Source organism: Salvia splendens, chromosome 4 (genome assembly GCF_004379255.2).
Source record: "Salvia splendens isolate huo1 chromosome 4, SspV2, whole genome shotgun sequence".
NCBI classification, from domain to species: Eukaryota; Viridiplantae; Streptophyta; class Magnoliopsida; order Lamiales; family Lamiaceae; genus Salvia; species Salvia splendens.
In genome coordinates this window covers 31051941-31066977 of record NC_056035.1, presented here as the reverse complement: position 1 = coordinate 31066977, position 15037 = coordinate 31051941, and the positions used below count along the sequence as shown (strand labels likewise).

The following is a 15037-nucleotide window of genomic DNA, read 5'->3' as shown; positions in this document are numbered from 1 at the left end:
AGAATGTCTAGTGAAAGTGATAGCGAGAATGAGTTGGAGGTCGCTGTTGAAGGTGCGATAGAGAGGCTGCTACAACAGAGGTTGCAGCGGCGGCAGCAGGCGGCGGTACCTCGGCCGATCCATCGTCGAACTCAAGTACCCCGTGACCACATTGCTGCACATATTCGGTTGTATGCGGACTACTTCGCTCCGCAACCGCGTTTTGGGGAAGCCTTATTCCGGCGACGCTTTAGGATGCATCGTCCGCTGTTTCTGCACATCGTGGGTGCTTTAGAGAGAAGATACCTGTATTTTAGGATCAGAGAGGATGCAGCTGGCAAACCCGGACTCACGTCCTTGCAGAAGTGCACTGTCGCAATCAGACAACAAGCGTATGGAGGCGCGGCCGACATGTTCGACGAGTACCTCCACATTGGCGAGTCGACAGCCGTCGAGTGTCTGCAGAATTTTTGCGCGGGCGTGAGAGCGATATTCGGGGAGCGGTATCTTCGGAGTCCGAGCCCCGAAGACTGCCAGATGCTGATAGATATGCATGGGTCGGTGCACGGGTTCCCTGGGATGTTGGGCAGCATAGATTGTATGCATTGGGAGTGGAAGAACTGCCCCGCCGCCTGGAAGGGGATGTACACTACCGGCTTCAAAGCCAAGCATCCCACGATGATCCTTGAAGCTGTAGCTGACTACCGGCTGTGGATATGGCATGCTTATTTTGGAGTCGCCGGGTCCAACAACGACATCAACGTTCTCCAGTCGTCGCCCCTGTTCAACGCTCAGTGCAATGGCGTTGGTCCCGCCATCAGTTTCGTCGCCAACGGCAACCAGCATAATATGGGGTACTATTTGGCGGATGGAATATACCCAAACTGGCCCGTCTTTGTGAAGTCAATCAAGCATCCGCTCGGACAAAAGAAGACATACTTTGCGAGCCGTCAGGAAGCAGCGCGCAAGGATGTGGAGCGGGCATTTGGTGTGCTCCAGAGTCGGTGGGCGGTTGTGAAGGGTCCTGCACGGCAGTGGTATATTCCCAACATCGGCGATATCATGTACGCATGTATCATAATGCACAACATGATTGTCGAAAATGAAGCTGCGGAACTGACTCAGTGGACCAATGAAGATGATACGGGTGCAGGTCCAAGTCACGGCGTGGCCACCGCGAATGTGAATATGGGGGTACCTCATGGAGAGGTCGCGCGGCTGCGTGCATTTGCCGACATGCGGCAAACAGATGCCCATGTTCGACTTCAGCAGGATATCATCGAAGAGGTTTGGACTCGGAGGGGTTGACGTGATAATGTATGAAGTTTTTTTTATTAGTATGTAATTTTTTTTTCGAATCATGTATGTTTTTTCCGATGAAGTTGTTAATTTTTCCCGTTCGTATTCTCGGTCAAATTTTATTTCCGTAAATGTAAATTGTTTTATTTGTGAATGTATGATTTTTTTTTATTGCGGGATGTCCTAGTGGGAAGGGCGGACATAGGAGGGGATGTCCTGGTGACATGGCAGGAGGTGTTTTTGGGATGTCCTAGTGGGATGTCCGCCCACTGGAGATGCTCTAAGGGTCACACACTCACACAATTTAGATATAAAGATAACGGTTCATGGTATAAAATTCAAAATAACTTTCCGCCTATAGTCTTTGGGTGGGTCTATCATGTTATGCTAATAGATACTCCATCTGTCCTAAAATAAGAGTCACGCTTTATCTTTATAGTCCGTCTCATAAGAAAAGTCACACTTTATTTTTATCGTAAATGGTAAATAGGTAACACATTCCAGTAACTCAATTCACTCATATTTTATTATAAAACTAATATAAAAAAAAGTTAATCTCATATTCTAGTGACTTTTTCAACCATCTATTTTTTACATTTCTTAAAACTCGTGCCTACAATAAAAATGACTTCTATTAGGAGACGGAACGAGTACTATACACTCTTAACATGAGTTAATATCATATTGAATGAATACCACGCGCTTCAAAAATAATAGTAGTAAAAAAGATTAATGTGAAGTTGGTCTTGCAGTTGAAACCGACATAATATATGCGATACCTACTAACATGAAACTCGTAAACGTTGCCCGCAGGGGCGTAGCGCAGTTGGCAACGGAGGGGCTGATCTTGCTGCAATGAGCCTGGGTTCGAATCCTACTGCTGTCGTGTAGTTGCTTCCATCTCTCAGGCACAAGTGTGAGGCCTTGGGAGATGGGCTTCTGGCAGCCAGTGGGTTAAGGCCTCCCCCTTAACGGGCTACTGCGTACCCTGATTGAACCCCTTCACATGATGTCGGGCCGGAGTGTGGGGGCCGCCAAGGCTACGGAATCGCCTTTTTGCTGCAATGAAACTCGTAAACGATATCCCCAGTGAAAAAAAAAGTTGTGAGCTTTTAACCTCATGTCATGTCACCCTATCCTTTATAAAAACCTATAAAAATACATAACCATTTTCCATCTTACAAGCATAAAATTCTCAGATAATTCGTAGAGTTCAAAGAAAAAATTCTTCGTCCACAATTTTTAGTTTTATTTTGATTCAATACGAGTTTTTAAGAAATGTGAAGAAAAATATTAAATACCTTAACTAATATTTCTTCCTTTACATGTTACTACATTTTTTTACTTTACAAGTTTAAAAAAAGTGTTGTCAAGTGAGTTAAGTAAAAAAAATAGAGTACAAGATAAAATAAATTAGAAAGATAGTACTACCCCCGTTCCAACTAAGTTGAGTCGTATTCTTTTTTGGTATGTCCCAACTAAATTGAGTCATTTCTTTTTTTTGACAAAAAACAAAACATTCAATCACTCTTACTTTATTTCATCACTTACTTTATTCATCTCTCTTACTTTTTAACACAATTTTTTAATCTCCCTGCCCAAAAGTTTTGACTTAACTTAGTTAGGACAGAGAAAGTAGTATAAAGTAAGAGTAATGGAGTACTAAAATAAAAGTAAGTAAAAGTATTGAATTTCAATAAAAGTATAAATGACTCAATTAACTTAAAAGTAATATGACTCACTTACTTTGAATGGATGGAATAACTAAATACCTTAATATATGGATGGAATAACTAAATACCTTAATATTTATTTAATCCTAATATATCTCTCCCAAGTCCTACCAACAACTAGAGGCTAATCCTTCGCCCTAACAATCAGCTCACTAAGTTGTACGGAACTGAAAGTGATTTAACGTTAATGGCTACCATTAACGTTATATTATGAGCACGTAACACCAAAATGCTTTAGAAACCACAAACTCATCTGACATATTTAGTTGGAGTTGGACAACTATCTTATAAAAATCTGAACTCTCGTTTTGTAGCTAAAAAAAGCTAACAGAAGTTCGGCAAAACTGGTTTCATGTACAGCTGCAATGAGATAAATGTTATTGCTTGGTGCACAGCTATTCTAATTATAATACTATCATTTTTAGCATTGAACATGACGCCTCAGCCAACCAGCATCCAGTTTTAGATCCACTTTCCTACATGACAATCAATAATATTTGTACTCATCCAAATTTGTGGTTGGGAGTTGGGACCTCCCTCACCATGACTGTATATTCTTAGCAATTTTTCTTGTATTATAAGTCTATCTTTGGCCATTACTGAAAGATATATTGTGAGATTGACGTCGCTAGGTATGAAAGAGATAAAGTTTTTATTCTGAGTACATGAATGGAGGCAGAATTGCTATTTAACGTATTTTGTGAGATGGGCTATAGAGAAAAACATGGACTTCTAAGGTAGTGTAATTATTGTACCAAATATTTAGAAACGTATAAACACGTATCTATATCTAGGCATTACTTGTTTATCAAACGGGCCATATACATTAAGATATGAAGATATGTAGAGTGTCGTATTTTTAATTATGATAAAATTGAATTTTTTGATATGAATATATGTAGAGTGTCGGATTTTTAATTATGATAATATTGATTTTTTTAAAAAAATTATGACATAATCAGCTATATTAGAAAGTCATGGGATAACAAAAATGAACTAAAAATATTCAATTCTTGAAATTAAATAAAGAAAGGCTACATAATTTATTACTAGTATTTCCGATGGAAGCTTGCTGAATACATAGACTGAAATAGGGTTGTTAGGGACTAGGCAGCACTGATACTTTAAGACAATCAATAATTCATAAAGATTTCGTTATGCAAAATTCAATATTCTTCCTTCCACTATAAATCCAACAAAAATTAAAAGAATATAGTAAAAGAAAGAGAAATTGACATAGCAACTCACCGGAAAGCCCTTCGACAAAAAGTAGTAGAGCTTTTCGGATTTACAATCATACCAATTTGCTTCAAATTTTATAGAAAGATGAAATAAGATTAAAAACATGTAGAGTTTACTAATACTATCCTTCTTTCACAAAGAAATCTAATTATGCTGAAAATTAGAGAGATAAAGCAGTAATTATATATATATAATTCAATCTCTCTCGTCAGAACGAGGGGACTACGCCGAATCTCGCATCGGCGATGAAATTAGCTGCGCCGGCGCCAAATATTCGGTCGATATCGGATTCCGAGTCAGTTCTCTTTGCGAACCGGCCTTTGATCCTCGGCCGCGTCTCTGCGTACGCCTTCCGAGAAGCGTAGCGAATTGTCTTCTCGAATTTCCGGTTCTTTCTCTTCTCCTTGTACCTTAACACCCTCGCTTCCCGGTCCATCTGGTTCCCAGTCAGACCAATGGTGGTTCGACCGAAAGGATACGATATTTCTGACAGGGAGCTACCGTCCGGCACCACCCCCACGTCCATCGACGAGGATGAGACCTGATCATCACAATAATATTTTTTAGATGAAGTAATTAACGAATTTAATTAGTAATCCCTCCGCCTTGTTAATCGAGGCATTTTAAGTGTTACTTTTAAAAATAGTAAATGACTGAATTATTTTAAAATTTTCAAAGTTAACAAGGAACAGATGGGGAGTGTAATTACACTGTGGCTGAGGGATGGAGTTGTGAATATCGTGTTGTTGTTGTAGGAGTTGATATTGGACCTAGTGAAATCGATCTCGAACCGGTTTTCCGGAAGGGGCGGTTTGACCGGGGTCTGGACCGGGACGACGCTGTCGCTGTAAGGCTGCGACGAAATCTGGTAGCTATCGAAGTCGATGAACTGGTCGGAATCCTGGAAGAACAATTCCATGGCTTTCAAATCAGGCGGCGCGTCTTTAGGGGCGGCGATGGGGCTGGTCGGGATCCATGAGTAGCCGCCGTCTGCGAACAAGCCGGCGTCGGACTTGATGGCGGCGTACTCGGCGGTATCGTAGAAGGGCACGACGGGGACGCGGTCGTGGCGGCTGGCGAGGGGGTTGGCGGAGTGGATGTCGCGGTCGCACGTGACGCAGAGGGCGGCCGCGTCGGCCTTGCACGTGACGACCGCGGGCGCGTGCTCGCACACCTCGCACATCCAGACGCGCTCGTGCTTCGCATTCGAGGCATTGTGCGCCTTGGAGTCGCAGGGGATGCACATGAAGGCGGACTCCACGCGGCAGAAGAGGAGCGCCGCGGCGGACTTGCAGTAGCCGCAGGGCTTCGCAGCCGCGGGGAAGAGCTTCGGGCGGGGGCCGCCGTCGTGTGTCATCCCCATATTTGAGTTGAAAAAATGGAATAGTACAACTAATTTGTTTTGGTTTCTCAACCAATAGTTTGAGTGACGAGGCTGAAGTCGTGGTTTGGAGGGCAATCAGAAGAGCTCGCGCATCTTTATCTAAATTTACAAGTAGGGAGAGTGGAAATCTGGATGGAGACGAGTGAGGGATGGACACGTGGAGGGGGTTTGAGCCACAAAATAGGGGCGAGTGATATTTTGTGTTAAGTAGTTGTCATATGTCTGTGCCGACGTAGGGGCCCACAGTTTCCGCGACGGAATGCGACTTCCACTGTTTGTTCATGAAATTAAGGTGAAGAAGGGTCAACTGGTTCGAGTTGTAAAGATTGAGTTCATCACGAGTTTACTGCCTCCAAAAAATGAACCTTTAACTGCTCATTATATCCGTTTCCTAAAAATAAGAATTAGAAACATTATGTTTTTAATGCAAAATTATAAAGTAAAAAAGATTTTATAAAAATTATTAACGTAAGAGAGATGAATAGAAAAAATAATACTTCCTCCGTCCCTCAAGAATATGCACTATTTCATTTTTAGTTCATCCCACAAGAATATGCACTTTCTAATTTTGGAAAGTCTTTTCTCTCTAATGAGGTGGGATCTATTCTCCACTGACAACGTTGTCTCTTATCCGTCTCTTAACCGTCTCATCCCTTAACTATTCATGGGCTCCATTGTACTTTTCACTCCATCTCTTAACTAAGAGACAGAACCTGCAACCCTCCATTTCTTATCCGTCTTTTAACCATCTCTTAACTTAGTATTCATTCAATTTCATTTTTTATTTTTATTTCCAACAAATTCAATTAATAAAAACACATTTCATTAAATAAAATAAAATTACAACTTAAAATTTTTAAAAAATTTAAAAAACATAATTAAAAATCCTAAAAAAATGAAAAATATATAATTTAATTTCTTCCGCCAAATTTTGCCCAAATGTGCTCATTAGATCATCTTGGAGTTGGGCGTGAGCGGTAGGATCACGTGTCCTTGCCCGAATAGACAATCGATCTTGCAAAGATGGATGCACTCCACTGCGAGGCGGACTACTTGCGGTAGAGCTTCCACGGGTTTCAGGGTCGAACCAATTTCCCCCCTCAGGTCCTTCGTCGGCGACAATCATGTTGTGCAAGATTATGCACGTATACATGATGTCGACCATACTCTCCATGATCTACGTATGAGTCGGGGCTTTGATAATGTTGAAGCGAGCTTGGAGAACCCCGAACGCCCTCTTCACATCCTTGCGAGCAGTCTCCTGCTTCTGCGCAAAAAGAGCATGTTTTTCGTTTACCGGCCTGTTAACGTCTTCACGAAGGTTGGCCACTTCAGGTAGATGTCGTCGGCAAGATAGTACCCCATTTTATACCGCCGGTTGTTAGCGATGAAGTTGATGGCCGGCGCTTTACCATCCAAAACTTCGGCGAAGAGGTCGGATTGGTTGAGCACGTTGACGTCGTTGTTCGATCCGGGGACCCTGAAGTACGCATGCCAAATCCATAGCCGGTAGTCGGCAACGGCCTCGAGTATAACGGTGGGGTGAGTGCCTTTGTGGCCTCTCGTGTATGACCCCCTCCACGCCACAGGGCAATTCTTCCATTGCCAATGCATGCAATCGACGCTGGCAAGCATCTCGGGGAATCCGTGCACTTCTTCGTGAAGGTGGAGCAGACACTGACAATCTTCCGTGCTTGGCTTCCGGAGAAATTAGTCAGTGAAGGCTGCACGGACGCCTTTGTCCAGTCGCAAGCTGACGAATTGCTGCAGCACATTTTTGCAACGTCGTGTGGCTGGGTCGGCCAACGGCGTTGAACCCTTCTTGGAAGAACTCTTCCTGGGCTGCCAATGTATTTGCGATGTGGAAAAATAGCGGTCGCCGCATGCGAAAACAGAGACGGAAGTAGGTATCTCCCCATACCGGGTTATCACAAAAGTAGTTGCGTACTAACCTTGCGGCGGCTTCCTCCCGGTTACGATGGATGTAAGTCCGAAATCGTCTTTGGGGCGGCGCGGCTTCCTCCGCCTCTCTACGTCGATCTTCTTCAAGTGATTCTTCCATTATTCGACGCATTTGCTCAAATGGATCCATGAATGTATTAACTTTGGTAGAAGAATAAAAGAGATGATTTGAGATGGAAATTGGAGAGGAAATGGAGGTAATTTGAGAAGAATAGATGTGTGTTTGTGTGTAATGAGGATGAAATAGGAGTATTTATAGAGTAAAAAAATAAAAAATAAATAAAAAAGAAAAATGACCGTATTTAATATTTTTTTATTAAATTCAATTTTTTAAAAAAATGATTTATTACGTTAGCGTGACGAAGCCCACTCGCGGGTCGGCGAGTGGGCGTCACGCATAGGGCTGGGAAAAAATATCAAAATGCCGAAATACCGGCCTTATCGTACCGAAAAATACCAAAAATATCGAATTTTCGGTATACCGTGATTTTCGGTACGGTATGATACCTTACTGAAATATTTTGGTAAGGTAAATGTATGAATTTTTATATACCGCGGTATACCGCGACATACCGAAATTCGGTATATACCGTAATTTAAGGTATATACCGTAAACTATGAATATAATAATATAAAGTATTTTATATATTTTTAAATCATAAAATTTATTGTGAAATATAATATAATATAATATAATATAAATAAAATATACTAGTATTTAATACCCCGTATATTATTTCAATTACTATAAAATATAAATAGTATTCTAAAAACTCAAATATTCAATTTTCATTGATATTAAAAGTAAGGTATACCGCAAAAGTATGGTATACAGAACTTTGGTAAGGCATACCGAAAATGAGGTACGATATCGGTATGAAAATTCTCCATACTGAAAATAAGGTATACCGAAGTTTGGTATACCGAAAATTTTGGTAAGATAAAGGTATGATTTTTTCGCATACCGATTTACGGTAAGGTATACGGTATGGTGGTTTCGGTAAGGTATACCGTACCTACCCACCCCTAGTCACGCATGGCGTCGGAGCGCGCCACGTCGCGCAAGCGCGTGGCGAGACAGCTTGCGCGCCGTCTCGGAGGGACGAGCGTCTCGGCGGGCTGGGGACGAGACGGGACGCTGCAACGCGTCCCGCGCCCGTCTCGTCTCGGAGGGACGAGACAAGGGACACCCACGAGACGCGTTGCGGGTGCCCTAACTGCTCGTTATATCCGTTTCCTAAAAATAAGAATTTTGGAAACAATTTGTTTTTAATGCAAATTTATAAAGTAAAAAAAAAGATTTTAAAAAAATTATTAAAGTAAGAGAGATGAATAGAAAAATAATACTTCCTCCGTCCCTAAAGAATATGCACTATTTCCTTTTTAGTCCGTCCCACAAGAATATGCACTTTCTAATTTTGGAAAGTCTTTTCTCTCTAATGAGGTGAGACCTATTCTCCACTAACAATACTTTATTTACTTTTTCTCTCAACCTCTCTCTTAATTTACCAATTTTAATTAAAACCCGTGTCGATCTCAAAGTGCATATTATTTGTCAACAAAATAATATTAATATTTATAACTTCATTTGTCCTATAAAAATATATGGATTTCTATTTATGTCCGTCTAAAAAATGGGCATTTCCATTTATGGAATGTGGTCACCAATTCATTTTCGTATAAATCAATTTATTTACAATTTATATCATTATGGTCTACCATTACAACCCATTAAACACTAGTAATAATGTGAGTCTCACTATCTAATAGCACTACTTTAGCTATTATTCTCCTCCTTTATCACATTTTATTAATTATGTATTAATTTTTTGTCATTTCAAATGTTTATATTTTTATGAGATGAAGAGAATATTAAGCCACATTTATTTCATTTTATTTTTGTTAATAAACTCCCATCACTACTAAAATAAATAAAATGAAATGCTAAGTATTATTATTATTATTATTATTATTATTATTATTATTATTATTGTTATTATCTTCTGCTGTTTATAAGCTTGTAAGTTTGTTCGTTACTTGGCCAATAATTTTAAACACGTATGATAACATAATCAACTTTCATGTGTTGAGTTATTGGAGGCGTACCCGTTATCAAAAATACCTTTCGACACACGTACGCTTGCTAAGATAAAGAAAATATAAAACCGACATTTAATTAGTTTAAAACTTAATCATGGATTTATTGGTTATAACAAATATTTGTTCAATAACCCTACAAATAGCAACCAAACCGCATAGGATTCGACCACGCGTCGGTCAAATCTATTATTTTTATATATTATCTATTTTCTAAAAATAGAAATAATTTCCTTTTTGTTCTGTTACCTACATTTCATATTTTAAAAATAGAAATAATTTCTTTTTTTCTGTTATTTAGTAATAGAGATTTTCTATTTAGAAAATAGACTCCACAATACTAACATTAATTCAATTACTTAATCTTTAAAAATAGAAATAATTTCTTTTTTTTTCTGTTATTTAGCAATAGAGATTTTCTATTTAGAAAATCGACTCCACAGACCACAGACAATACTAACATTAATTCAATTACTTAATCTTTTTTCTATCATATTTTATCTATTTTTTCTTTCTTTTTCTTACTTTATCAATTTTATATAAAACTTGTACCGTTTTCAAAGTTTTAATTTTTATAAAAAGGAGCTATTAATTGTTTTCTTTTTTTGTTTTGTTTCAGTTCAAAAATAATTAGTTCATTGTTCTATACTTAATTCAGATTTATTATATCCTAAGTGGAAGCTTAATAGGAACAACCACTCAACCTTTTCAAAATAAACAATTATTACCATTATTATTAGTAATATATTACCATTATTATAATATGTGATCATTCCTCAAATCAAGATATCTTATTTTATGTAAGCCTGTAACTTACTTGATTAATAAAAAAGTTATGATATGTTGTTCACTTAACTTTCATGGAAATGGCTTCTACATGTCTTTGCAGTATTTTACTTAAAACTCAACCAAACAAGATGAAAGAACAAAAGAAAAAAATGATAAGAAAAAAGGTATAATAAGGTGAGAATCTCACTTAAGATCTTCGGACCTCTTTTACAGGATTTGAAGATAACCAATAACTATTTAGTTATTTCCAATTGAGTTCATCCTACTAGCAATATTCAAGCTAGAAGGTATACATAAATGTATTGTAAACGCAATAAATGTAACCAGCAAAGAGATTTAAGTCATAGATAATTTCGTAAAGAATATAATACTCAAATGAGTTTTATAATTCATTCATAATTAGTCAAATGAATCCACATTGGGCTATTTATACTAGGGCTGGGGAAAAATATCGAAAAATGATATATCGCTCGTATCGTATTGAAAAATATCGAAAAATTATCGGATTTTCGATATATCGTAATTTTCGATACAAAACGATACAGTATCGTAAGTTTTCGATACGATAACGATATGAATTTCCTTATATCGCGATATATCGTTTTATATCGAATATACGATATATATCGATATTTTCGATATATCGTTTTATATCGAATATTCGAATATATCGTATATATCGAAACATATTTGAAATTATAATTTTCGATATACAGGTATTCGATACGATATCGATATTTTGATATATCGTACCGAAATTCGATATATCGAAATATCGATACGATAACGATATTGATATTATCCATATCGAAAGTTCGATATATCGAAATTCGATATATCGAAACTTTCGATACGATAACGATATGAAATTCTTTCATATCGATATTTTCGATACGATATACGATACAACGTTTTCGATACGATATCTCGTATCGACCCACCCCTAATTTATACTTGTGGATCCAATGAAAATTAAAAAAAAATGTAAAAATGATAGCAAAAACATTTTCCGCACCGTACCACCACTAGTGGGATTAAGACTTAATACACCCGATCGTAGTGGGAGTCCCTAGACTCCTCCCCTCCACCTATCAGTGGGTGGCGGGGAAGACATGTGCTTGCTTAGCACCCGACCGAATTACCCTAGCTAGCTATTCCAATGCTCCTCACCTAACTCGGTGATTGATCTCCTGGTTCCCACCCAGGCTGGTGTGATGCCATGACCCATCTGGACCTTCCACCCGGTCGAGTAGTTGACATGGTGTTGTGTCATCCTACCGGATGACATCCCTTGACGTACCTTTGAAGCCCGATCTCTCTTCTTGGACTATGAGCAATGTCTTCATGCTTTGGATCTCCTCGTCTCTTGCTTCGTCTTTCTTTATAATGAGGACGAGTATAACATCTTGCAATCGGCTGGTCATAGCTCTCTTCTGAGGCCGGTTCAAGGCCTTCAATGTGTCCAACACTGGATGCGTTCCACCTATATTCGAATCACAATATTTATCTACTTACTCCATCCGTCTCTCATTAAGAGCCCACTTTCTTTAGGCATGAATTTTAATAAATGTAAATGAAAGTGAATTGAAAAAATTAGTGAAATAAGAGTCCATTTATATATATTGATTTTATAATAATATGTGAGTGCAATAATGTAATGCCTATTTACCATTTAAGGAAAAAAATGAAATAAACTCTTAATATTGGGACATACTAAAATAGTAAAAATAGACACTTAAAAAGGGATGAATGGTGTATTTCTTATAAATTGAAGTTATATCCCTAGATCAAAATTTCGAAGGTCGATTACAATCGAAAAACGTAATTCCGCAATTAGTAAATTAAGTTAAATTATTACAAACATGGCTATCCAACAATAATATATTAGAGCAATCAGAATAAAAAAAAGCATATCCATTCTAGAGGATGCTGATTGAAGTTTTTAAAAGAAAAAAATTATTTATAATTTACTTTTTAAGTAAATTACATTACTCCATAAATTCAGAAATTTTTAGAATGAGAGTGGTGCAAAATACTTTCTTATGTTCTACTCCTTCCGTCTCACTATAAGTGAGGCGTTTCTATTCGACCGTTGTTTTACGAAAGTGAAAATAAATAGTTAGAGTGAAGAGAAAGTAAAAGTAAGTAGGAGAATAATATAAATACTACTATCTTCTACTTTATTCTCTCTTATTTTACTCTTTTCACATTAACTATTTATTATCATCTTCGTAATGAAAATAAACGCTTAACTTATAGTAGGACAGAGGGAGTACTAAAAATGAAACGTATTCTCTTTAGGTTGTCTTATTAAAAATGAAACATTTTTTTTTGTCCTATTAAAAATGAAACGCTTCCTAAAATGAAAACAATATCATTTTTATTTTTTCATATCTCTTATAATTTATTTTTTTATTAATTTATAAAATAATATTATATAAAATTTTATGCTGAAATTTAAATGTTTCATATTTATTAAAATGGAGGTAATAGAATTTAGGCGGCTCTATCTTCTAGCAATGGAGAAACGTGGTGGCTTCATTTATTTTTGGGCTTCCTCTTTCTATTTTGTCGTTTGCTCTGGCGCTGCGCTGTGAGTATTTCTTTGGCGTTTATCATTATAAAGAATTAGACTATTTATGAAACCGCAGTTGCCCATATCTTAGTGTACCTCTCTTATTTTCAATTCACCACTCCATCTTAAATATTTAAAACACCACCATGAATTGATTGTGCTGGAAACCCAATTTGTTGGTAACTTATTAGATCGGTACCCACTTATTAATTACATCGACTTTTTAGTTTTAAGTTAAGATCTCATCAACACTTCATAACTATGTACTCAATCTTCAATAATTATGTTCAGAATTGAAAGAGTGACAATTAACATTTTATATTCGTGTATGTTGTACTCCTCCATTCATTCTTAATTAAGACATTTTTTTGGTACGAAATATAAGAATAAAATAAGAGAAATAAAGAAAAAATAAAATAAAATAAAAATAATTAGTGGGTCCCGCTCTGCTTGATTATATACGGCACAACAGAAATGTTCACGTGCCTTTCACAACATAGATAATGAAATTTCTGATTTTTTTCTCCGTGGGTCCACTCCACTCTCCCCCACCCCCCAATTATATCTACGGAAATACCCCATATAGTAAAAACTGGATAGGCGAAAGTATATATTACTTTCACTCTATTTATATGTTTGATACAATAAAATAAAAAAATAAAAATATAGAAAAAATGCAAAAAATCATCATTTATTGATAGTTTGATACCTTCATTTTACTAATATTTTCATATTTCATTGCTATCATTATTCTTTTCATCTTTATTCCATTCTATCATACAAAACATGACTTTATAGCTACAATAATATGTTCAGAGGGGATAGCAGCGGAACACTTTAGAGGAGAGGGACGAGCCTCATGGCTGCACACTGAGCTCAACGACATGCCTCTCGATTTCTTTTTGTTTTCTCTTTGTTTTTATATACTTATAATTATGTAGGTTTCATATACAATTTGCTAGTTGTGTTTCTGCCCTCAGAGCATATCCAGTGGTCGGCGGACAAGCAATAGCCCAGCCATAGCCTAGCCATGCCACATCAGCAGCACTAAATTCCTCCTGCCACATCAGTTGGACAAGCAACTGGATAAGCAATAGTCCAGCCATAGTCTTGCCACATCATCAACACTAAAAATAAATAATTAAACAATCATACAAAATACGGAATTAAATTTACGACACTTATACGAGAAAATTCTCTAATAATATTAAATTTTTAAAAATACATTAATTAAAAAAAAGTAAAAAAAAATTACATTACTTAAAAAAAATCCTAATCCACGCACGTGCCCACCCCTTCCGGCGCCGCCTCACTCCTCGCCGTCGTCGCCGCTATCCGGGACCCCCAAATCTGCGGCATCTGAGCCCGCGTCAGAGTCCCCCACCTGTGCCGCGCCGGGATTCAAATCCTGTCGCATACTCACGAGCACGGCGTGAAAAAAACTCTTCTCCTCGGGCTCAGTTGCATTCTTCCATTGATCTATGACCTTGATCATCTGAGCCCGCGCTTGTTGACGCGCCAAGAAGACGAGGTCGGCTATCGAGCTGCCAACAGGGGGGATGCCGACTGGACCTCCTGGGACCTCTGGCGAAGGTGTTGCGCCCGTCTTTGACCAACCGGGCGAGTGCGGCGAGTAAACGAGGAAGGGGACGAGGTCTCCCGAGCATCTTCGGGGAGGTCGTGGGAACCACCGCTGCTACCTCCGGCGTAATCACCTGAATAGTTCAGGCGCTGCTTCTTCGGCCAGCCCACGTCGACACCTGCCCGAAACTTCTCGGAATCCATTAGCACCTCGTAGCAGTTCCAGTAGGTGAAGTCCTTGTAAAGCCCGGGAAGGGGGAACTCTTTCTCCGCCAACCTCCTGGAGTCGTCGTCAGTTTGGCCGCTGGATTTCATTCGGAGGGCGTTGGTGTACAAGCTCGAAAATCGGGACACCCCAGACCGGATTCGGTCCCACCCCTTCCAGCACTCCTCCCC

The 15037-nt window shown here is 38.4% G+C and overlaps 1 protein-coding gene across 1 annotated transcript; it reads right to left on the bottom strand.

The window, feature by feature from the left end:
• Window positions 1-4227: 4227 nt before the first annotated feature.
• Window positions 4228-5726, bottom strand: LOC121801252 (zinc finger protein CONSTANS-LIKE 5-like). Its single transcript, XM_042200701.1, has 2 exons — window positions 4963-5726; window positions 4228-4794 (listed from the first exon to the last, which is right to left on the bottom strand). Exons 1-2 carry the CDS (start codon window positions 5614-5616, stop codon window positions 4462-4464), a joined length of 987 nt encoding a protein of 328 aa, XP_042056635.1. The 5' UTR covers window positions 5617-5726; the 3' UTR covers window positions 4228-4461.
• Between the last annotated feature and the right edge of the window lie 9311 nt (window positions 5727-15037).

What these genes read in the sequence shown, in the direction of transcription:
- LOC121801252 (XM_042200701.1), bottom strand. Translation starts at nt 5,616, where the DNA reads ATGGGGATGACACACGACGGCGGCCCCCGCCCGAAGCTCTTCCCCGCG. An exon ending in CTCCATCCCTCAGCCACAGT is followed by an intron (nt 4,795 to 4,962) that starts GTAATTACACTC and finishes TGTGATGATCAG; the next exon opens with GTCTCATCCTCGTCGATGGA.